The sequence below is a fragment of the Aulonocara sp. 'chitande type north' Nkhata Bay genome, linkage group LG7, assembly GCF_057382095.1.
Source record: "Aulonocara sp. 'chitande type north' Nkhata Bay isolate Kocher_YH1m ecotype deep benthic linkage group LG7, A_spYH_male_GT1.1, whole genome shotgun sequence".
In the NCBI taxonomy this organism is placed as follows: domain Eukaryota; kingdom Metazoa; phylum Chordata; class Actinopteri; order Cichliformes; family Cichlidae; genus Aulonocara; species Aulonocara sp. 'chitande type north' Nkhata Bay.
Window position 1 is genome coordinate 46,586,833 of NC_141350.1, and position 23,361 is coordinate 46,610,193.

General features: G+C 39.0%; 2 protein-coding genes across 4 annotated transcripts; one reads left to right on the forward strand and one right to left on the reverse strand.

The window, feature by feature from the left end:
* Nucleotides 1–27: 27 nt before the first annotated feature.
* coq4 (coenzyme Q4 homolog (S. cerevisiae)) lies at nt 28–7,240 on the reverse strand. 2 transcript variants are annotated; one of them, XM_086300817.1, is made up of 7 exons: nt 6,731–7,240; nt 5,136–5,288; nt 4,025–4,121; nt 2,923–3,025; nt 2,676–2,805; nt 2,094–2,187; nt 28–455 (listed from the first exon to the last, which is right to left on the reverse strand). In XM_086300817.1, exons 1-7 carry the CDS (start codon nt 6,792–6,794, stop codon nt 275–277), a joined length of 822 nt encoding a protein of 273 aa, XP_086156943.1. In that variant the 5' UTR covers nt 6,795–7,240; the 3' UTR covers nt 28–274. The 2 variants fall into 2 exon arrangements, with proteins under 2 accessions (XP_086156943.1, XP_086156941.1); XM_086300815.1 differs by having other exon boundaries at nt 5,136–5,291; nt 6,731–7,234.
* Nucleotides 6,877–19,295, forward strand: traf2b (Tnf receptor-associated factor 2b). 2 transcript variants are annotated; one of them, XM_086300813.1, is made up of 11 exons: nt 6,877–7,038; nt 11,348–11,550; nt 12,633–12,711; nt 12,952–13,050; nt 14,955–15,116; nt 15,223–15,297; nt 15,451–15,525; nt 16,912–17,124; nt 17,230–17,533; nt 17,773–17,921; nt 18,009–19,295. In XM_086300813.1, exons 2-11 carry the CDS (start codon nt 11,375–11,377, stop codon nt 18,225–18,227), a joined length of 1,551 nt encoding a protein of 516 aa, XP_086156939.1. In that variant the 5' UTR covers nt 6,877–7,038; nt 11,348–11,374; the 3' UTR covers nt 18,228–19,295. The 2 variants fall into 2 exon arrangements, with proteins under 2 accessions (XP_086156939.1, XP_086156940.1); XM_086300814.1 differs by lacking the exon at nt 6,877–7,038 and adding an exon at nt 7,330–7,468.
* Nucleotides 19,296–23,361: the final 4,066 nt, after the last annotated feature.

Below are 23,361 nucleotides of genomic sequence, written 5' to 3' on the forward strand. Positions count from 1 at the left end.
TAATATTAGTGTCAAAAAATAAGCCTGTTTTAATAACTACAACAACTTTAATAATTCTAGTTACATGGCAGAATCAGACACAAATAAAAGCGTCTCATCAGCTGAGATCATCTTCCGTTAAAACCAGAAAAACAGGAAAGGAGATTTTTCAAATCTTTGCAGAGGGAAATTCTCCCTTCCCCCCAGCATTACAAATTTCCACAGAATCTTTTACATATTTCTGGTTTAGTCTCTTGTAGAGCAATTTCCAGAACATTCATTATGTTTTCCCTCTTCAGGTCTTCTTCTTCTTAGCCTTTGGTATGACAGGAGGTGGCTCGATGTTGAGCTCTCGCCGGAGGTCCTCGAGGCTCTGCTCCCAGCGCCTCTCGTAGAAGATGCTGAGGACGCAGCGAGCACACCGTCCGTTCTGGAGAGCCCACGGGCCCAAAGATGTAAAGAGTGACTGTAAACGACTGGGAGAAGGAGGAAGAAGGAAGATGAGAGCGTCATATAACAATAATGAGGAAACCTGGCCAATAAACAACAAAGTCCCCTGATACTGAGGAAGTTCACAGGTATTAAATGAGGAAGACTTTATATTTGCAGGAAAACAGCCCACATACATTTCATCATCCCACACCCACGCACAATTTAGTCACTTACAGGATTTTACTGCTTCCAGATGTTTTATTTTGGACTTTTTACACTGTATCCACTAAATCTGAGTACAAAAGGACTTCTGATCATCTCGATTAGTTTCTCCATTGTGCTGAACTGAAAGTGAAGAACTGTTATAAAGACGAGGCGGTCATTCGGTGATGACAGTAAATGCAAGTTTGGCTTCTGGGTAACTGAGATGGTTTATTGCTTTTTATTTCAAGAAACAATGACACGTCAAATTCTCCAGAAATGGACTTAGATGGATTTACATACACTACATTGCCAAAAGTATTCACTCGTCTACTTTCACAAGCATATGAACTTGAGTAACATCCCATTCTTAATCCATGGGGTTTAACATATTGGCCCACCCTTTGCACCTATAACAGCAGAGTGCATGCTTAGGTACTTGATTTTATTCACCTGCTGCCATGGAAGTGATCAGAACACCTGAAAATGATTTGGATTTGGGAGTGAACACTTTTGTCTACAATCTAACATTCACTTCCATCTCCACTTGGAGAGTGGTCCGGGTTTTCACTTCTCCCTCTGGCTCCCTTTTTATTCTCATATTTCACGAGAACAACTGATTACAACATTGAATTCCTTCCTGTTGAGCTTGCTGTTCCCCTTTTAGAACAATATTTATCTGATCTTTAATAGCTGGATTTCTTTCTCTCTCTCTTTTTTTTTTTAGCTAGATTTCTGTTGCAGGAAGAGAGCTGACTTAAAGTCTGGGTTAGTTACCAAGGTAACAGATGCTCTGGTGGGGTTTTTCACTGAGCCCTGAGTTTCTCTCTGACTCTTCCCCTCTTGCTGAGGCAGCTCTGATTTCATTTCCTTTAATATGAAAGCCATCCACAGAGCGCATCGATGTTCATGCTGAAGTTCCAGTTAAATATAAATTCTTTAGCCTTTAATGTGACCGATTTGTTATTAAATAGTAATGGATGTAGAGCACAGCTTTATATTTGTATCATTAGTTATTATTAATCTCTGGCTTTCTTCGGTGTGTCATTCCTAACTGAAAGCAGCAGATGCCTGGTTCTCCTGGAGGTTTACTTCTGTTAAAAGGGAGTTTTTCTTTCATCCTGTTAGTCATTGGTGGGAAATCTTGTTGTTTTTTTCTCTGTGTTATTGTAGGGTCTTTACCTTAAAACATAAAGCACACTGAGGTGACTGTTGTTCTGATTTGGCGCTTTATAAATGAAACTGAATTGAATCGAAATACTGCATTAAAATGGAGAATCCTGGCATCAGAGCTCCACTGATGATGTCACATTTTTTCATAAGCTGCACAAAAATGTAATCATATAAGGAGTTTAGTTCTAAACTCAACATTATTGCTGCTTTTTGAAACAGACGTCAGCCTGTAATCAGACTCAACCCAGCACTTACAGAAATTTCAGCAAGTCAGTCAAACTGTAACTCTCCTGTTATCCCAACTATACCTTGCATTTAGCCGTAGTGGCCCTAGCACAGCTCCAAGAGCACACATGGGAAGCCCGGTCTGAGTAGCTTCAAACCATTTCACAGCGACTTCACCTGAACGGAAGACACAGAAAAGGACACAAACATGCAAATTAAAGATTAAATTAGGAGAAAGAAAAGGAGAAGTTGTCAGCCAACAGTGTATTAAAATAACTTCTGTGTGAACCCTATTTCTCAGAGTTTTTGGCAGGTTTATTCTGATATAGAATTGGTCAAATAGGAGATACCTGCAAAACTGAAAACTCAGGTCAACACTTTATATCAAATGGACTTAAAATGTATGTTTAGAGATTTGTAGGTTTGTAGAGACAACTGGATGAGAAAACTTGGGAGCGAAGAAATGAAGTTCAAATCTTTTTGCTGTAAAACTGGAAACATTTGTTCAGGCATGCACAGAATAACTCTCACTGACATACAATTAGGTATGCACTATATAAAGACAATGCGTGGCTTGGCTGTGAAGTTTCTATAAATAAACCTTTACTTTGATAAAAGTAAATGTCAGAAAATAGCATTTTCAGATTACACAGAACTCGACTCACCCAGCATGTTAGTGGGCATGCCCAGTAAGGTGTGCAGCAAGTCGTGGACCTCTCTGTATCTCTGCATGACATAAGCTAGCTCCTCGTTGTCCACGAACTTCACGTCTGCTCTTGAGTCAGGAGTCACATCCTGAGGGAAAAATTCAAAAACGGAAGAAGGAAGGAAGCGTGTTTATACCAAACAATAAGTGTTTACAAATGCACAAAAAAACAAGTATATATGCACATCACATCAGCAAATACTCACATTGTCCTCCAGAAATCTGAGGTATTCCCTCCCAAAGGAGCCGTCAGGCAGCGAAGCCATCTTTGTCAGATCGAGCGTAGACAGCCGGATCCTCGGCCTTTCTCTGCAAGATCAAATCAAATAAGAATAAAGCGCAACACTAATTCCAAAAAAGCTGTGATGCTGTGTAAAATATAAATAAAAACTAATGCAATGCAAGCTTAACCATATAGAATGTTTAAACTGTGAAAAACTGAAACCAGCTGCTGGACTTTTGGATTCCAGCTGCTCAGCAGTCCTGGGTCTTCTTTGTCATATTTTCACTTTAGCATCGTCTTGCTTTCAGGCCTTCCCTGAAAAAGACATCATCTGGATGGGAGCGTATATTGCTCTAAAATCTGTATATACCTTTCAGTTGCTTGATGTTACCTCTCCAGATGTGCACTGTTGCACTCCCATACCATTAGAGAGAGATGCAGGCGCTGATAACAAATTGAATAGTCGCTCTCCTCTTTAGTCTTGCAGCATCCATGTTTTCGCCCCAAAGATTCTAAATTTGGATTTTTCTGACTACAGAACTGTCTTTGTCTTTGCCTCGATCCACTTTAAATGGATAGCTTAGAGAAGACAGCAGGGTTCCTGCCAGGGTCCAAAAACACCAGAAATGTAGTACTAATTTTGGCCTTGCCTATGTGCACAGAGATTTCTCCAGATTCTCCAACTAAACTGTTGATGATGAGCAACTCAAAGTTTTCACAATTTTACACTGAGGAACATTAATTCTGAAACTGTTCAATGACTTGTAGATGCAGTTTTCTGCAGACTGATGAACCTCTGACCATCTTTACTTCTGAGGAATGCTGCTTCTTAAAGATGCTCTTTTTATACCCAGTCAGGTTCCTGCCATCAAATTATAAAAATGATACATTTTCTCTGTTTAAACATTTAATTTGTTGTCTATGTTCTATTGTGAATAAACTACGGGTTTATCAGATTTGCACATCACACCATTGTGGTGTTTTGGTTTTTTTTACATTTTAAACAGCGTCCTTCGAAGACAGGACACATATTTTTAATGTGCCCGAAGCAGAAAGCACTATGACGTTCTGCCACACTGACTCACGTTAGGACAGCGTAGCCTTCAGGGTCATTTCTCATCCTGTCCCTGAGCTTTATGAGTGCTAGGTGTCCCGTTGTCTCCCCCAGGACTGCAACCATGTCTGTAAAGTACCCAGAGTTTCATGAAATTCAAGGGCACCGAGTTCAACATCATGACAGTACAGTGAAAAGTTGACGATATTTTTATTTACAGTAAAGAAACCATGTGTTAATTCTAAACAGGTCACTACTGTTTACTCATCATGGAAGCAATACTCAGAAACTTCACAAACTTTTAATCAGTCTGCTTTAAAGACGGAGCTGGGAAAGACCTCTGTGCCTGTGAAAAATGCATTTTTTAAAAAAAATCCATTTATTTATCAATTTATTTTTGGACATGAATCGATACTAAGCAGTGGATGTCATGAGAAACCTCACTAAATGTCAGCTGACAGGTGTTATGACTCTGTTCCTTCATTGGAGTTTCAGGGTAACTAATATGTGGCTGTAATTTGTATTTAGTCTCATTTTTGTTTCCAAGACATTTTAAGTCACGTACTAAAGGTCTCCAGAGAATAAGCCCTTGAGGATGAATACAAAACGCTTTATCAGTACATGGGAAAAGAAACTAATCAGTGGTATCATTTCTGAAAAATGGAAAACAATCCCACAATCTGAAGCCACATCAAGGTCAGACTTGTTCACATCCCTATCAGTTGGAGACTGGCTGACATCAGTTTTACCAAGAAGCCTGAATTCCTCAAAGTAGCAAAATACCAAAAATACACAGCTTTTTTTATTCTTACATATTTTGTGCTACTTTGTTCTTTTTTGGAGATCGAGAAGACAGTTTGTACAGTGAAAACACTGGCTCAAAAAATACATGTAAATTAAGGTTAGGCTCCGATCTCTGTGATTCAGACACAAAGGCAAAAAAGTTCAAATGTAAATTTTGGCACTAAATTTTATACAGTTAACTCCAAAGCCCCTCAACCCAAAAACAGCTGTGCTTTAAGGTTTATAACTGACCTTGTAAACAGCACTTTGATTAAACATCCTCATCTTAACCGATTTATAGTCCCTAACACACAGAAAGAAAATCAGTGCACACGGAAATGCTCACGTGAGTGTCTCACCATGTCTGTAGGGGTTTTGCAGTGCCGCCACACCTGACCCAATGGACAAGAGAGCTTTTTGAACGGTGGTGGTGGGAATATGTCCAGGGTACAGTCCATCGTAGTGGATGTTTGCAAACTCAGTGCTGCTGCTGTGCAGCTGCTGAACACAAACTACTACGGAAAAGATGGAGTGGTATTAAATGCTGCACTATTCTATAGAGACATATTTATTCTATTGCTGTTATAACAAAAAACAACTAAACCGATTATTGATAGTGGAGTGTCCAAATACCAAAACCTTTATGGCAGGATAAACCATTCAGATCATTTATTTGTAGTAACAGACTGCACTGCACATCAAAGTTATTAGAGTTAACTAAAACTAGAGGGGAAAAAAGAAAAAAGTTTTAATTAAGTAAAATTAAAATAAAAACTAGACTTTTGAAACAGATTAAAACTAAATTAAATGACTTTTTTGAACCTGGAAAACTGACTAAAATTACATTTAAATAAATACAGAGGAAATATCCTCAGTAACTATCTGTTAGTATGGCAAATATTTTATAATAGCTTGGCTGATGAGGCATTGATGGATATGTGTATTGAGACTCTGGATGTCTTGAACAATGTGAATCAACTGCTTTCAAAAGATGTTTTTTTTTTACTTAATTTTTATTAACACTTAAAAAATTAGTCATTCATTGTTATATTACAGTTGTCACATTTACAGTTATGGCGGCAGAATATAGCATTCACAAAATTACTTTTCTATAATAATAATAATAATGCTTAAATATAAATAAATCTAAAAATGAAAATTATAAATAGATAGATGAAGCTAATGTGTTTCTCTCCCTTCATTGTTCAAATAATGCAAAAATAGGTCTCCGTCTCCTCATAAACAAGTCTTTTCGAGATATGTTCCATTAGTTAGAGTTCCCAAATTCTAACTGCAACCACATATGATATGATGGAGGGTTGTGTTTCAGCCATCAGACGAGTTTTTATTGTAATACCTGCACTGATTTTCCTAAAGCTTTCCTTTAGTGTGGCCTCAATGTAACAAAGATTATAGGGACTAAAAGTAACACTGAAACCTGTAAAATTAAGTATTTTCAAGCAATAAAACCTACCTGAACTTAAAGTGAAAAACTGATTGACGTAAGTGATAAAATCAAAAACTAAAACACAAAACAATAATGACAACAATGTTGGCTCCTTCTGAGAGAAGAAAGCCACAGTCCTGTCTTGTGTATGTGTTTTGGCAGAAACGTGTGCTTAATTTACGTCACATTTTGAGTCTGTACACGCCATGAATGATCTGCATGAGCTACAAGAGCATAGATAGCTCAAAAGATCATCCCAGTGTAGTGTATGTGTTGTTCGCCTGCTACAACGTTTTCTTTAAGAGTGATTCGGTAAACAATGATGAACATTTCCCTGACGTTAAGCTAACAGTTGGTTGACATACTGCTAAGTAACGCGTAGCCCTGTGCCTGGTGTATGCTGACAGCAAGGCTCCCACACTACTTCTTTCCTTTATCAACTTACCACCAGGTTTATTTTTAAGAACACTAAGCTGTAACACAGAGGACACCTTCTTAAACTCGTACCTTTAGAAACTGTAAAACAGTGTCGCCGCCGGTTGATCCATCGGAAGGGTATCAGCGGCCACATTCTTTTGCGGTAGTACGCATGCGTGAGTGGAGCACTTGTTTTCGGCTTCGGAGCAGCCCAAACTACGTTGAGAGGGGTGGCTTTGGGCTTTCATATAAAAACCCAGCCGTTACTGCGCCCTCGCTAACAGCAGCTTAAAACTAAGTGCACTTAGTGACACACCCGTCCGTGAATTATGATAAAGAGCGAGTTCTAAGTTGAGTTGCGTTTTCCCCTCGTTGAGAAACACAGGCCAGACTCCAAGGTTAGTCAGTTTGCATGCTGTGAATCCCTTCCTATAACTCACTAGCAATTATCTGTCTGAGTAGGTAAACGTATAAGTCGTAAAAGCAAACACACTTTAATGTTAGCTGTTTGAAGTTCGCAGGTGCTCATTAAAATAATTAAAGTGTTTTTTACGTGCCAAAGTACACAATTGCTTAATAAAAGCAATAGCCCAAACTCTAAAATAATATTTAAAATATTACAGGAGCTAATCTAGTAAAATAGATGCTAAACAGCCTACATCACAGTGGCTAAGCTCTCTGTAAGCTCTCTGCTACTGAACGCGCTGGCCGGGTTTATATACCGTAGTTTCCGATGCTTACGTGTTAAGGGTGTAGCTAAGTTACGAGGTGAAATAGTGTCCGTGGTGGTGACGACTGTAAGATCCACTGACAGTCTTTGCGAACTCGGTGAGTAAACATTCAGGTTTGGGCTTTTGTATGAGAAAGGGTCTGAAGCACCCTGCATTTTCACACTGAACTCGCAGAAGTTCAGCGTTAACACGCAGGGCAACATGGCGAGCTGAGAGGACGAGTCTCCCCAGGAAGAGGATGTTTTTTAGGCTTTGAGCAACGCTGGGTGTAGCTTTAAAGAGCAGCTGTGGTTATTTGTCTGAGACAGAAGCTGAAATGTTGAGACTGAAATTTTGTATTCTTTTTGTTGTTGTTGTTGTTGTTGTTGTTGCTTTATTTCGTTGTTGCTGGCTGTGTTGTTCGTTTCACAGAAAAGTTTATGCTGCTGTACATGACAAAGGTCACTTTTCAAGGTTTAGCTGTACGTAGGCCTCGTGTGTGTTACCTTTTATATAACTTAAATTCTTGTTTCTGATATTTCAATGCACAGTGTTTCATTGTGTGTTTCTCTGACAATTATGACTAGTTTCCACGCGATCCAGTGATCGCGCTGAATTGATGTTGTAATTACAACATTATCCAAACACGAGCTTGCACGCCTTTTCGCTCACAGCAGGTTGCCGCAGCTTTTCAGTTAAGTTTTGTAAGAATGAAGTTAGGCTTGAACTTCTTACGCAATACCAGTAACAGAAAAGTTACTCATGATTTCATGTGAATGGGGTGAGTGGCAGAATTGAATTGCGTTCAAATAAATACACGCGGGAAGAAAGAGCTTCCAAAGAAAAGCAGCGTTTCCTGCCTTAATATGAAATTATTAACAGTGTATTCAAATCATATATTACTATATGTTCTAATTCAGGGTGAGATAAGTAAAACTCTAAAAATAAAGGTTCAACAGAAATCTAGATTTAAAACAAACATATACAAACAAGATGCCAAAGTATTTCATTTTGTTAGAAATTTCTAAGATTTAAGTAACAGTTAAGAGGTTAAATTTATGTGAAGCACAGTTATAAATAAAAATGAAATGAAACTCTAAAAGCTGGATCTTTAGACAGTAAGCTGATCTTGGCTGTAATGTGATTCATCTAAAAAAAATTCTTGTAGATGAGTTTGTAGGAAGGACACAAAGCTTCTTATTTTTTTTTTAGCTATGGGTATTTGGATTTACATATATTATGTTTATTTATTTATTGAGTGATGTATTGGAGTTGGATTAACTATTTCCAGTTTCAGTGTTAATACTCCCACTGAAATTAAAACATAGGGGTTTTCCTTGCATCTATCTTTTGATTCAACATCCACTTTCTGTGTGGTCTTACTTCCCCCCATGAAAGTTAGTTGCTTTGTTTGAAAAGGATCTAAATTGGTCTAAGGAAAAATCCACTGAAAACACGATTCAGATATGTTCTGCTTGGAGACCACGTCTGCAAAAAGTTCATTGAAAATTCGTGACCATCAGGAGTGGTGCTGTTTTGTAGACACAATTTGGAATTTACCACTTTATTTCTTTGTGGGGAAAAACCTGAGCTGTTTTGTTGGAATTGCATACACCATTCACATTTAGTTAAACATTAACATTTACTGTATGGGTGTTGTTCTGTTCACCTTAGCACCTGCTTTGACTTAAGAACATAAATGGTTGAATGGTGAGACAGCACTGTTAAGCTGTGTGGCTTTTGCCACATATTACCTTAAGCCTACAAACACCACAAACTTAAACAACCATATTTTCAAGTTTGTGACATGCAAAGGTGCACTTTGTCCACATTCCTTGCAGTTTTCTTTGACATGCAGGCGTGTATTATATATAATTTATACACCTGTAAAACCCACTTACACATGCAGTGGAAATATATGAAATATATCAGTAAGGAAATATATCAGTAAGAGTTGTCATCTGCTGGTTATGGGAAAAACAAACACTAGACATTCCCCACACATTTTTTCATAAGGGAATTTTTATATATATATATATATATAAAAATAAAAAAAATTGCATAATACCGACAGAATAAACATTTACAGAAATTTGTGACAGAAGGGATATTTGCAAAGACAAAATAAGCCCTGGTGCTGTTCTTTATGCAGTGGGTGAAATAGCTGCCACTATATGCTGTGATTTTAGTCTGAGGTAGACAAATGTAGGAAGCGTGAGGTGAACTGTGCCAGATTATTACTGGCAGTGATAAGTGATTAGGAAGCAGACAGTGCATAATATTCTGGTGTCTGTGAACCAGGTGGGGTGAGTTTTCTGCCAGTTGGGCATTTTCTTTATTCACTTTTTTCTTCACAGATTTCAGTCTAAAATGATTTCCTACCATAAAGTACTTTAATGGAAGAATGATTTTAAACAGTTAGAATTAGTGAGGGAAGATATTGTTTAAATGTAAATGTAAAAAATATGTTTACCATCTTCTGATTGCCAGAATATAACTCTTGATAATTTCTAAGACATACTGAACACAGTTAAAGGAGGTATTTTAACCAAAGACCATGAGGGTTTCCTAAATTTGGTGCCTTAATTTAACCAGGTATAAAATAATATAAAGTATATATATATGTGTGTGTGTGTGTGTGTGTGTGTGTGTGTGTGTGTGTGGAGAGAGGGTGCTGGCAAACCTTTTCCACTTGTAGAATATATATTCAAAAAGGAGCTTCAAGTTAATGCATTTAAAAATTGAATTCATGTAAAGCCCAGATATTGATTGGACATTTTTGCTGGACATTATATTTTAAAATGCAAAGATATTACATGTTGAACAGAATTTAGTTTTGTTTTAAAGTTGAGCTGATTGTGAATTTGATGCCAGCAACATGGTTTGAAAAAGTCAAGACACAAATTGTGTAATCTGGTGAAGCATCAAACATCTAATTGGGGTAATTGGGAAAACAGGCAGCAGTGTAATTGGGTCTTAGTCTTTTAACACGGTTAATGGTCACTTTGACTTAAGTAGCTAATGTTAAAACGATTTTTAAAAGGGTCTGCGTCTTTCTCGTCCTTTAATTTATGCCACTGTGTTTCACTGTACCTTCAGTACCCGCTATTACTTAGTTAAACTTACTCAAATTGAGCACATGGTGGAGCTGTGGCCAGCACCCCTATAAGTGCCATTCCTGTAAGAAACCGTGACTTAAGTGATCTTTTAGTGTTAACGCTTTAAAGCGAGCTTGAAACTGAAACAAAGGTAACAGAAACTATTTGTGGAGGGTGAGAAATGTTGACAGCATTGCAGGAAAAGTATTTAAAGGAAAGACCCAAAATACATGTGCTATGCTGTCTGATGCCTGGCATCATCATCATCGTTTCTGTGAAGTACAAAAGATATCAGCAAAGCTCGTGTAAATGCTGTGTTTGCATTTCACACCGCATTAAAGTGAGAAATATTTCACTAGTATTTCTCAGTAGAAAGATGCTTATCTGATTATTATCTGGAAATGCTGTACAACAAAACCAAGTTCTACAGTTTAAAGTTACTCAGCTCTTTGTAAGCAGGGGATTTTTTTTAAACGGGTTTAGATACGTGTTTAAATAGATTAGGTTGTATATCCTGATGCTGCTTCTCTCACAGCTATGTTTATCCCACCAATCACAAGACTTTTTCTGATAACTCAAAAAGAAAAAGTACCTATGTCTTCAAGTCATTTGACTTGCTGATCTTGTTTCAGCCGTTGCAGTGTTAAGCAGGGTTTTCCATATTTTTGAATATTATTACCATGCTTTTCTTTTTTTGTGTGGCATTGCTGGCTGTGCCAAGACTTACACAGTAGCGTGGACAAATATTTCCTCGAGGGTCACACAGATTCTCATGGTGATCTTTTAAATAGTTAAGCTTGCCAGCGGGTAATTCACTGCTAGTTTGAGTTTATATTCCATCTTTGCAGTTAGTTCCTGCCTGGTTGTTGACAGCTGTTTCTCTGTGTTCTCATTAACAGGATATAGCACCAGATTGATGGAGAAGAATGGCCCGTATTTCTTTGGACTGTCCCAACTCTTTACCAGGGATTCCCCTCAGTGTCCTGTCAGTGCCCATGGAAAATAAATATAAATGTCAGCAATGTCTCCAGGTCCTGAGGAAGCCTGTCCAGGCTCAGTGCGGCCACCGCTTCTGTGTACACTGCTTCAAGCAGCTCACCAGGTAGACCGGAGGTCCTTAGACCAAACTGCTTACCCCGCACCTAATGTTTCCTGTCTTACTGGACATGCTTCAGCACACCCTTTCCTCATCTTTCCTCAACTCTGGGAGTTTTGTCCAGACAAGATCAGTTATTAATGCAGACTCATGCCCCACATGATGGACCTGTCATACTGATGTTTGTGAATCACAAGGATGTGGTGTTGCTGATTCATTCTAAAGGTCTTCTTTCTAAAACCTTCTTTCTGAGTCATTCACACACTGGTGGATTGTTAATGCATGAGGTGTATTTGTAATGAATACCCAATCCAGTGTTTTCATTGCCTTATGTATTCAAATTCATTACAGAGTAATCGTAAAGAATATTAACAAAAACTAATACATGAGGAAAAACGCTGGATTTGTATTGAATATTCACTACAAGTACAAAGAGGTGTCACACCAACGTATTTGTAACGAGTATTTGTGATGTGTATTCGTTACAGATACATACATGGATACACTAATTCATTTCTAGTTGATGTCCGTTTCAGTTATGTGTTATCTAATGTTTAATGAAAGTATAATTAAACAAAATGTGACAGAAAATGTGGAATTTTACCTTTTTTTTTTTTTTTTTTTTTAAACCGGCAGACTCTTTGTTAATTCCCCAAACATTTAAACAACAGTAACACAAGTGATTGTGAAATGTGTGGATTTCGCATGTGATTTGTCCGAGTGCTTTTATTTGTTTCAAAATAACCAGATCATGTACGTTATAAATTCACCATGTGATGTGTCGCACCCACACGTGCCCTTTGTTTATGCTTGTGTGTGTGTTTTGGTTATTCATTTAATCGCCTTCAAACTTGCTAAAGCAACTTTTTTTTGTTTTTAGTTCTTTTTTTTTTCTTCTTGTCCCACTGATATGATGCTTACAAGCTTCTTTTCATTTCCCTTGTATTGATTAAACGTTCCTCTGCTCGAGCTGTGATCCACACTGGTCAGCAGTTGCTGCAGTTTTGGATCAGCAGGAAATTGTTGCTGACTGTTGGTGTCGAGCCGCTGCTTTTACAGTAAAGTCACAAACCTGTCTTGTTTGGTAGTTCTGGCCCAAAGCCATGTGAAGCCTGCCGTCAAGAGGAGATATACGAGGAACCCATTTCCATTCTAAACAGCAGTGAGGTAAGCCTTTATATGTATTCAGGTTTCAAACCCACTGTCTTTGTTATGCTAGGAGTAGTCAGCATGTGATTACTGCCCTTTAGAGGAAAAAATATGACTGCAATCTGGCGGGGGTTTCCCTAACCACACAATGCATCAATGCATCCTACTCTTGTCTGCTTTCTTTTAAGAGCATTGAAGGCTTTATGAGTTCACTGATCTCTTTGTTTTTGCCCTCTCCCCCCACCCCCCACCTCACAGGCTTTCCCAGACAATGCAGCAGGCCGAGAAATAGCAAGCCTGCCAGCCAGGTGTTTGAACCAGGGCTGTAACTGGACTGGATCTATTAAAGAGTATGAGGTAAAGTATGAAATCTGTCTTTTCCTGTGGCATGGGCATTGCTGCCTTTTACCTGGGTGTAGGTTTACACTACCAAAAAAGAGCCTTGTCAGTATTTATTAATCTACGTGAGAGGGTAATCTGACCTATAATCTGCGTTCCCGGGTTACTGTGTTCCCTGAAAAAAGATCAGCTTTCATAGCACGCTCTGTACTATGTGCTGCGTTGCTGCAAACAGGAAGTGAAACTTAACAGGCGGCTGGAAAGTCCCAGCCTCTCCTCATTTATCAACAAAAGCTCAGTGGAAAGTACCAGAATGGAACAACCCTGTTGAGCTTAGCGTGACTGGGTTACTGACCATTAAACTATAGAGCTGTTAAGGAAACTGCTTGTATTCATTCAGTTTAGCAGAAACCCAGATTTCATTGAACACAGACTGGAGTTTGTAAAAATGCATGAAAGACACGTGAAGTAAATAAAGCTGGTTAGTGTGTGTGCGACTGAGCCTTGTGTGTGTGTGTCTGTCTGCAGCTGTGTTTCTACTGTAAGCATCAGTTTTAGATGAGCTACGTAGTTTGTGTAGTAAGCAGATGGCACCATGATGCTTACACTGTGAAAAGGATGTTTACAACAATTCTTGTCTGTTTGTGGTTTTAACTAAGCGTACCAGTGTGACCTAATCTACATCACTTTGTGAGTGTGCATGTATGTGCGCGTGTGTGTTTTTCACCTGGGAAATGTTAAAATGATATGCTGTTTAAATGAAAACGCTGGGCGAATGTGTGGGATTTGCACGGATTGGAAATGGAATCCCAAGCACTAGCACGCAGATGAATCTTCCTCTTATTAAAAAAACAATAAAAAAGAAGACACCAAAAGATCAAAACATGCCAACCTCTTATTGTTGCTTCGCAAACTATTATGCTGTGTGATACACCCACTTTGCATATATTTTTGGCCTGGTATCTTAGTCACTGTCACTGTGTGGGAAAAGCTACAAATTGCTAGTCGCACACACCCATAGCGAGGCCTTCTGAAGCTGGGGAAAAAATAGTCACATCAAGGCGTTGGAGTGTTGTGCCGAGGACAGGGATGAGATTAGGAATCTTCTAAATGTGAGTCATTTTTATTGACGCGATCCGGTTCAAGATTTTTGAGCGTAGCAAGTCTGGAAAGTCAGCAGTCAAAGCGAAAAACCGGCTAACGTACCTGAGCTTCTGCTTCTGGGTCTGCAGCGTGCCTTTGGTAGTCATTCTGAAAGACTGCAACTTCCCTGTTGATTAACCCCACCTTAAGCTCCACCCCATCTGCGTGATTCCCGGTATTTTTAAATGGCGAATACACAGCTTTAAATATATTTCTTTAATTATTCTACTTCCCCTTTTATCTTCTCTTCATTATAATTCTATTTCTATGGTACATTTTCATCCCTTTTTTTTCCTATCAGATGTTTGTGGAGCTCGCTTTTTGTTTAAATTTCGTTTGCTTAGCATGTCATTCGAAAGTAAGAAAAGTGTATATAATGGGGGTTGCAATGAAAAACAAGTAAATATCAAAATAATCTTGATCACAATCGTGTGCGCAATCATAGAACCGTAGTTATCTCTTTCATACTCAAATCAGTGTATTGTGCTTTTACTTTCACTTTTTTTGTCAGTTGGAGGTGTTTTTTTTTTGTTTTTTTTTAAAGAACAAAACAAAACAAAAAACACTTGTTTTTCCACATAGAAGCTAAGGATACACCCTGTACCAGAGCAGCTACACCTGCATTTAAACACTTCCTGAAAAGCGGTTATTTATCAGTGATTGGGAAGGGTTTGATCCAACTGTCAGTTTGCTCTTTCACAATGCTGAAAACCTGCTTTACAAGTAACAAACAGGCAGTTCGAAAATAATAACAAATAAAAAATGTCTGTTATTTTCAGGCTCAGCACGAAGGTCGCTGTGAATTCGAGCGGGTCCTGTGCGAGGGCTGCCAAACCCTTATCCTTCTCACGGAGAAGGACAGACACAATGAGAGAGAATGCGAGGCAAGAACTCTCAACTGCAAGTACTGCAAAATGACCTTCAACTTCAAAGAGATAAAGGTGGGACATAAAGAGACTACACTAAAATACACTGTTTTTTGTTTTTCTTCTTCTTTGTTGGCATTAATGGACACAAAGTGACGTTCTGCTATACGATGCATTTCAGGCCCATGATGAGATCTGTCTGAAGTTTCCCATGCAATGCAAGGACTGTGGAAAAAAGAAGATACCAAGAGAAAAGGTTAGCGCCGTTACCTTCAATGTAATCTAAGTGGTTTAGGGCAGTCTCCTTATGATACTTAGTTTCTTTTTGACTAGGAGTCCTTCACTTCCACTTTCCTGTTGATGCACTGTTTATAAATGGTCTTTTATCTTTGTTCATTCTGCATTTCAGTTCAATGATCATGTGAAGTCTTGCGCCAAGTCAAAGAGCACGTGTCCATTCAGTGAAGTGGGCTGCAAGTCTATGGTAGGTGCAGTTACATAATCACCAAAACTCCTGTCTTATGTTTTATCGTAGAGGGTTGACCAGTGTGATCGAACTCATTTTTCTCATTTCGATGCTTATTTGTGGTTTAATAAGGAGTCTAAATGTATGTCCTGTACAGTAAGGTAGTAATGTGGCTTATACTTTTCCTGTTGTAAGTAAATTATGAAGTTGAAATCAGATGAAGGAGCTGGCCTGGCTAAAGTCACAGCATCACTGTTTGGTGTTTTTACTGTTCTGTTTTACATCAACATAAGATATGAGTGGCTGCTTTGTGCCTGATGTATGCCGTGAATCTGTGTAGAGCGTATGATGTAGCCTACGTAAGCGGCACACGCTGTTTCCAGTATTTATACCTGTGCAGACTGTGTAGTTATACTGATTATAGGGTTTCAGGAGCGTAGATTTAACACAGAAGTCTAAAACCACTGTTAGAGGTTTAACTTCCAAAAGAGCCAGGGAGTTTCCAACTAAACAAGGCTAATCATCTCCCACCAGCTGCTTTGTATTTGGAGCACAGATAGATGTGAGTTATCTCGTGAAAGCTAGAATATGTTGCACACAGAAAAGATTTCGGCGGGGGTCATTGGATAAATTGGTGTCATTGCAGAGCAGACTTAATGCTATTAAATGCATTTTCTCATCTCCTTCTTCCTAATGTGTTCCCTGAGGTTAGTCACGTGACCCTTTCACATGAGATATTTCGCGCTCTGTGCTTTCGTCAGTAGTTTAAAGTTGGCTGAGCTCAGTTTGGCAAATGTGATGTGATATGATATTATACCCAAGCACCAATGAGAGCTTAGGCACCTTTGAATCAAACTATCGTGGCAGTTAAGGAGGTGTTTGCTCATGCTGCCAGGAAGCCGTCTAAAAGGTTAGATAAGGCTGTTTCTTCAGTTCTTCTAGAAGCAATCAGCACTACTCAGCAGGCATCTTAAAAGGCCTCCAGACACATACTTAGAGCTATTTTAAGCTTTATCTAAATTGGGTTTACTTTCATTGAGCCAACAGAACAAAAGAAGCTGCATGTAAATACTCAAGTGAAACCTGTTTAAAAATATATAAAACATTCCCCGCTCGCCCCCGCTATCCGGTCTATCCTTCAAGCTTGGGTCCTCTACCGGAGGCCTGGGAGCTTGAGGGTCCTGTGCAGTATCTTAACTGTTCCTAGGACTGCACTCTGTGGACAGAGATCTCCGATGTTGTTCCTGGGAACTGCTGGAGCCACTCGCCTAGTTTGGTAGTCACCACACCTAGAGCTAAATTTGTCCTACTGAAGGCACAAACTGGACACCACAGCTCAAAACTAACTGGTTTGACCTTTGTCTCAATAAAACTTAGACGAGCTCTCCCGTGTTTCTGTGTCAGGTAGAGAACGGGAAGCTCTGTGACCACGAGTTCAACAGTACTATGGAGCACTTGCGTCTGCTGCTGCCTCTGGTGCTGTCAGCGACTCGGGCTCGCTCAGAGGGCTCTGGTGCCGGGGAGTGGCAGGAGGACTCCGGAGTGGGCCTGTACAGGGATCCTAATGAGGGAGCCGGGCCCATGACCTCGGTGCAGTCTGTTGACCTGGAAAAAAAAGTGAGTCTCAGCAGGTTTGATGTCGCTTGTAACCACTCTGTTCATTTGGTGAAATGGGAAAGTAATCATTTGTTGCTTCTTCTTTTTTTTTTCTTTCACCAACAGGTGAACGCTTTAGAAAACATCGTGTGCGTCCTGAACCGCGAGGTGGAGCGCAGTTCTGTTACAATGGAAGCATTCGCACACCAACACCGCTTAGACCAAGAGAAGATTGAAAATCTGTCTAACAAAGTCCGACAGCTGGAGAGGACGCTGACCATGAGAGACTTGCAGCTGTCTGAGACCGAACAGCTGATGCGCGAACTCCAGTTCTGCACCTACGACGGAGTATTCGTCTGGAAAATCTCCGACTTCTCGCGCCGAAGGCAGGATGCCGTGGCTGGTCGAGCGCCTGCAATGTTCTCACCAGGTAGGATGGAAAAACATCACGTGTGGTATGCTTTTAGGTGAGAGGGATTTTTCTGTTTTGTTTTGAGGTCATACAGTTCACATGACATTATCTTCTGGCATGTAGACGGAGGGGAATTCCACGCCGCTACACCCTTGTTGTTCTTCAGGGAGCGTGCATGGCTCTGCTGATTTCACATGATGCTGTTTTAGGCTCCGTTTCCATTTCTGACCCTTCTTTTTTTTGTTTTTTCCACGCAGCTTTTTACTCCAGCAAATATGGCTACAAAATGTGTCTAAGGTTGTATTTGAATGGTGACGGGACGGGCCGGGGAACGCACCTTTCGCTGTTTTTCGTCGTCATGAGGGGAAAGTGCGACGCCCTGCTCAAGTGGCCGTTCAGTCAGAAGGTGGGGAACCATTTTAATACGTTTACGCACGAAACTCTCAATGAGCGGCACGAAACCAACTCCTCTTCTCTTCTTCTTCCCCGCCAGGTGACTCTGATGCTCTTGGATCAGAACAACAGGGAGCACATCATCGATGCTTTCCGACCAGACGTCAGCTCCTCGTCCTTCCAGCGGCCGATCAGTGAGATGAACATCGCCAGCGGCTGCCCACTCTTCTGCCCGCTGGCCAAACTGGCCGGAAAGAGCCCTTACCTCAGAGATGATACAATTTTCATTAAAGCCATTGTAGACCTGACAGGCTTATAAGGGTGTACTGTGGAAGTAACACCAAAAAACTCTTTGTTTTGTTTTGCTTTGTTTTGTTTTTTTAAAATACAAAAACACAGAAACAAAAATCTAAACCAAATAATGAATCATTTTAATAGTAATATTAATAATAACAGTAATAATAATAATAATTATTATATATATATATATATATGACAAAAATACAATGTTATTATCATATAGGTTACTATATTTATATATTATCACATTAAAAGCATCATTAGGATGTCATTACACCTTGAGGGCGTGCGATGTGACATCTGCACTCATTCCGAGGATCCATCTGCAGTGAATCAGTGAATCAGCGGTGAGAGCTGAGAAAAGCTCTCTGAGGAAAAAAGGGTCTGAAGTCATCTGTTATCCTGATGTTACCCTCCTTATATCTGTATTGCATCTTGTAGACGATAATTTATCTCTTATATTATAAGCAGCCTAATATCATAATAGATATAATACACCTTATTTAGCTTTGTGGGAGTGTGTATGTGTGTGTTTTGTTTTTCCCACCACTGTGAGATTATCTCCAGTTACTATTTATTTATGGCTCGAGATAATTAAAGTTAACTAGTTCTAATAAAATGTTTTAGTTTTTACAGGCACATACTTAGACAAATGGGAGATGTGTTTAGTTTTAGCCTGTGTTAGCTCTCATGCAGTATAGGAAAACAACGACCAATGACAACCAAACAAGCACTGATGGAAAGGAATCAAAAATACTAGATTATCAAAGCTCTCGTGTTGATGAGGTCGTGGTGCGTGCACTTGTCACTTAAACGGCTCGATCTGGTACACATTTTATATCAAATTTTAAATGAATCTAAAGGGGATAAAACGATGATAAAATATGTAGCCTGTTTCAAATAATCCCTTAATACTGTATTACTAAATAATCCTGAAGCATCTACTGTTACACAGAGTAGCAAATATATAAATAAATATATACATGTACACACTTTATTGTATTATGTCAGTGCTACTGCTAACTATAATGCCTGATCAGTTGTACTCATACTGTACTCAATCATATAAAGTTAGTTTTGAATCTTTCACGACTCTGATGACTGGTGATTATTTATAAAGTGTTTTAAGGGATGCTAAAGTACCATTTGACCATAGGTACATTATTAATTTAACCATTTTTTGTGTGTTTCATTTAAGATAAAATTTCACAAAATTCTATTTGATTTTAATTAAAAGTTCATTTAAAGCATAACAATACTATTTCCTTGTTTTATTTTTGTCTTCTTGTTTATGACTTGTTTTTTAATCCTGTTTATACCTAAACATGATTAATTCATTATTAAAAATTAATAATTGTTGGATGTAGCAACGTGAAATGTAGGCACAAGGGTGTAAGCACCACAAATAATTTAAGTCAAACATATCTTGTAAACAAAAAAAAGGGTTTTTTTTTTAACCACATGTTTTCTTATATTTGTCTTTTTTTTTCTAAAATAACCACGTGTGAATGTGAAAATCCCCCCCCCCCCCCCCCCCCCCACACACACACACACACACAGGAATAACACTACAGGTGATTCCTTTTATGTAAAACTCTGATGCCTTCTCCTAAAACAAACGGATGATGCAAACTAGCAAGGGCGGTAAAGAGAAGAAAAAAAACCCAAGCACCACGCTGCAGTGTCGAAAGCAAAGGAACATAGCTGTGTTTGTTGAGCTGTGTTTGTTGTGAATATAGATGTGGTGTACCTGTTTTTCCTTGCTTCACGTTGTTCTAGGGGAACTCCAGCTATTTCACATATAAAAGGTTTGATATCCAAAGTGCTCGTCAGCCCATTCTGTCGTCAAGGAGGCGCTTTAAATGATGGGAAATGTGTGAACTTTTATTCGTTTTAGGGCAGAGTGTGAACATAAAACCAAGTTTAAGTAGCCTGTTTAGCAAAACATATGCCGGCCTTCCTGCCTTGCAAAGAAACACAAAGCCTGCTTTGGTGAATGCCCAAATCAGCAGAAGCAGTGTGCACAGCTGTCCTGTTGTTGCACCTTTGACTTCTGTGAGGCTCTAATAGAGGTCCAAAGAGTTTCCAATGTAAGTGTATGACAGTTTAATAACAACCTCTTCCACTCAGACCTTGTAGATCTGAAGGTACTGAGCTCACTGAACAAATTCCTAAGAACGAGTGAAATGTTTCACTTGGATTATGAAATTTAAGACCACTCTGCTCCCCAGCAGCCTCAGCAATGCCTTTGTACCTCAGGCTAACATAGGTGAAAACTGAAAATGTTGACTGTGTTAATGTGTAGCATGTCAGTGTGCTGAATTACAAATAAAACCAGAACTGCAACCCCTTTACTTTAACCAGTCCATTTAAACCATGTTTCAGCCACTTTTTAGGTTTCATGTCAGTCACATCAGCTTCACCACACAAAGCATGTTCACCAAAAATGAAACCCCACTAGCATGATAGAAGAACACAAAATGACTCATTATACATGCCAGTGATGGTCTTCACTGAGGCTGTGGAAATGCCTCATCATGGTTGAGATAAATGTGGTTGGAAAGAACCTGCCAGAGGGACGGCGCACGTGTGATCGATGACTACGTGAGGAATGAAAATCTTTCTTCTGAAAGCCCCTGGGTTAGATTCTCAAGTATTTAGATGGTGACGCACTTTCTAATCTAATCTTCAAAGTCAGAGGCTGTGAGGTCACCAGATGATATCACAACAAGTGCAGCTGTGCCATGTTTTTGACCTATTTTTATTTTTTTCGAGCCCCCTTATAACTGAAATTAGTTATTGCCGGTAACTGTTGATCCACTAACCTACACACAGCTATAACTGATACACTTTGGTTGATGCTTCTGTTCTCACCCAGAGTTATCGTGTATCGTTTCTTAGATGGTGACCAAGAGTGAGTGCTAAACAAATGACACAAAACTGAAACCGTACAAAAGTAAAGCCCCTTACTTATCACAAATCCACGGAACTAGAAACTGTTCTAGTTGAAATGTTTTAGAGATGTAGTCTAAAGTAAAGTTGCGACACTTTGCTGTCAAATATCTAAATATACAAAGTGAATTCTAAAAAATCTGCAACACTGTGTGAAATTTAAATAAATACAGAATGCGGTGACTTTGTAAATCTCATTAACTCATTTTTTTTAATTTATCATAGAGCATAAAAAATATTAAATGTTTAAACAGACATTTTATTGTTGCATGAAAAACATGAGCTCATTTTGAATTTGATGGCAACAACATCCCCTCTTCTGTCAACATCTGGAAGCGAGCAGACCAGCTACTGGGCTCTTTCTGGTTCTTGTCTGATATACGTAGGATCCTAGTTGTGTAAAAACTGGTGTTGCTCCAAATCATGCAGGACCCTTTATGCATAAAAGATTTCTCCAGTTTTTAGATGATATTATAGATAGGTGATGAAATATTTAAAGACTGTGCTATTTTAATTCTGCTCTTTTCAGTCCCATCACCTCAGATAAAGAAAATCAAAAACCCAGCTGATCAGTCTGCCTTTACAAACATCTGTCAAAAATGAATGAGTCTTTCTAAAGATCATACTGAATTCAAGGGTGATGCTCTAAGGCAACAAGTCGGTGCAATTTCTCCCCTCCTAGATACTCTGCAATTGACTATAAGTCGTGTTACTGAAAAGTGGAAGCATTTAGGAACCACAGCAACTCAACCATGAAGTGGCAGACCACGCAAAGTCAAAGAGCACGGGTCTGCTGAGGACTGAGGTGCAAAAATCACAGAAAAGTCACCAACTCTCTGCTGGCTCACTAACTGCAGAGCTCCAAACCTCCTGCGGCATCAGCAGAAGAGTTGTGCGCCGGGGGCTTCAGGGCATGACGCAGCTCCTGTAGGTAATGTGCAAGAAGCCCAGTGCTGTCTGAAAAGGTGGGCAATACAAGTTCAGATGCACAGGATAAAATTATTTCATGAATTACTTAAAACAAAAAACAAAAAAAAAAAACAACTAAATTTCCCTGCTGTATGGTTCACATATATCATCTTTATCTGTGCTGTAGGTGCTGTATCAAAAATAAAATGTCTAAAAATGTCAAAAATAGAGACAACAGTTACCAGGGATGTACTTTTTTCCCCCCTACATGACTATTAGTAAGCGGCATTGACACTTTGATGGAAAATTTAATTCACACAGAAGCTAAAAATATGCCTGTGTAGTATGTGTCTATTTTTAGATTTGACTCTGATACTGGAGAAAACTCAAACTGCACCAATAGAGCGCTCAGGGTCGATTTCTAAACTTCATTAACTGACAAATACTTGCAAACAGGCAATAACAATAAGGCTAAGCATGCATTGAGCTCTCTTTTCAAAACCTTTAATCAAAAACTGCACAAGAAAGCAACATTTTATTGGCAGAAAAGAATATCAGTCTGACACATGTTCAGTTTTCTGGATTTGCAGGGCATGCGCTTTATTAACGTGGAGGTTTTGAAAAGAACACAAGCTGGAAAAAAATGATCATGAGGAAGCAAACATTGGCAAAACATGACAGTGTGATGAGGAGGAAGTGAAAGGGGAGCTCGGGGGGAAAAAAGGAGAAAGTTTGTGACTTTTTAAACAAATTTAAAAACATGGGGGAAAAAAACAAAACACTGTTCAGTTGAATGAAACCTGCTTGTTCAAGTGTCGGATTCACAGGGGATTCTGAAAAGTCAACAAGTGAAACAGTCGCCCAATCATAATTAAAGCCATGTTTTAAAATCAGTCACGTCCTCTTTAAACAGGCATCTGCGTGGAAATGTAAATAAGAAGCCAGTAAAGTACCTTTGTGCTGGTTGAACTGTAGCTGTAACCATGCGTTACTTTTTGTTTTGCTTTGTGTTTACCAGCAAAAGCACCTCAAAGGGGACTTAAAGTATGATGTAAATACCAACAGACATTTCAACACAATTTGTCTTCAGTCCTTTATACTTTCTGTCTGTTTCTGTGGAAGTGTTTTTAATCTGTTGTTTCTTGTCAACTTACCAAAAAAAGACTAATAAAATTAGTCAAAATATTTTTAAGCATTTCTAAACTGAATTTAATTTCAAGTAATAGGCGCCACTTGTGCAACCTGAAAGGTCCATGAAACTCATTATTGCTTTGCTTTGGGTAAAAGTCTGT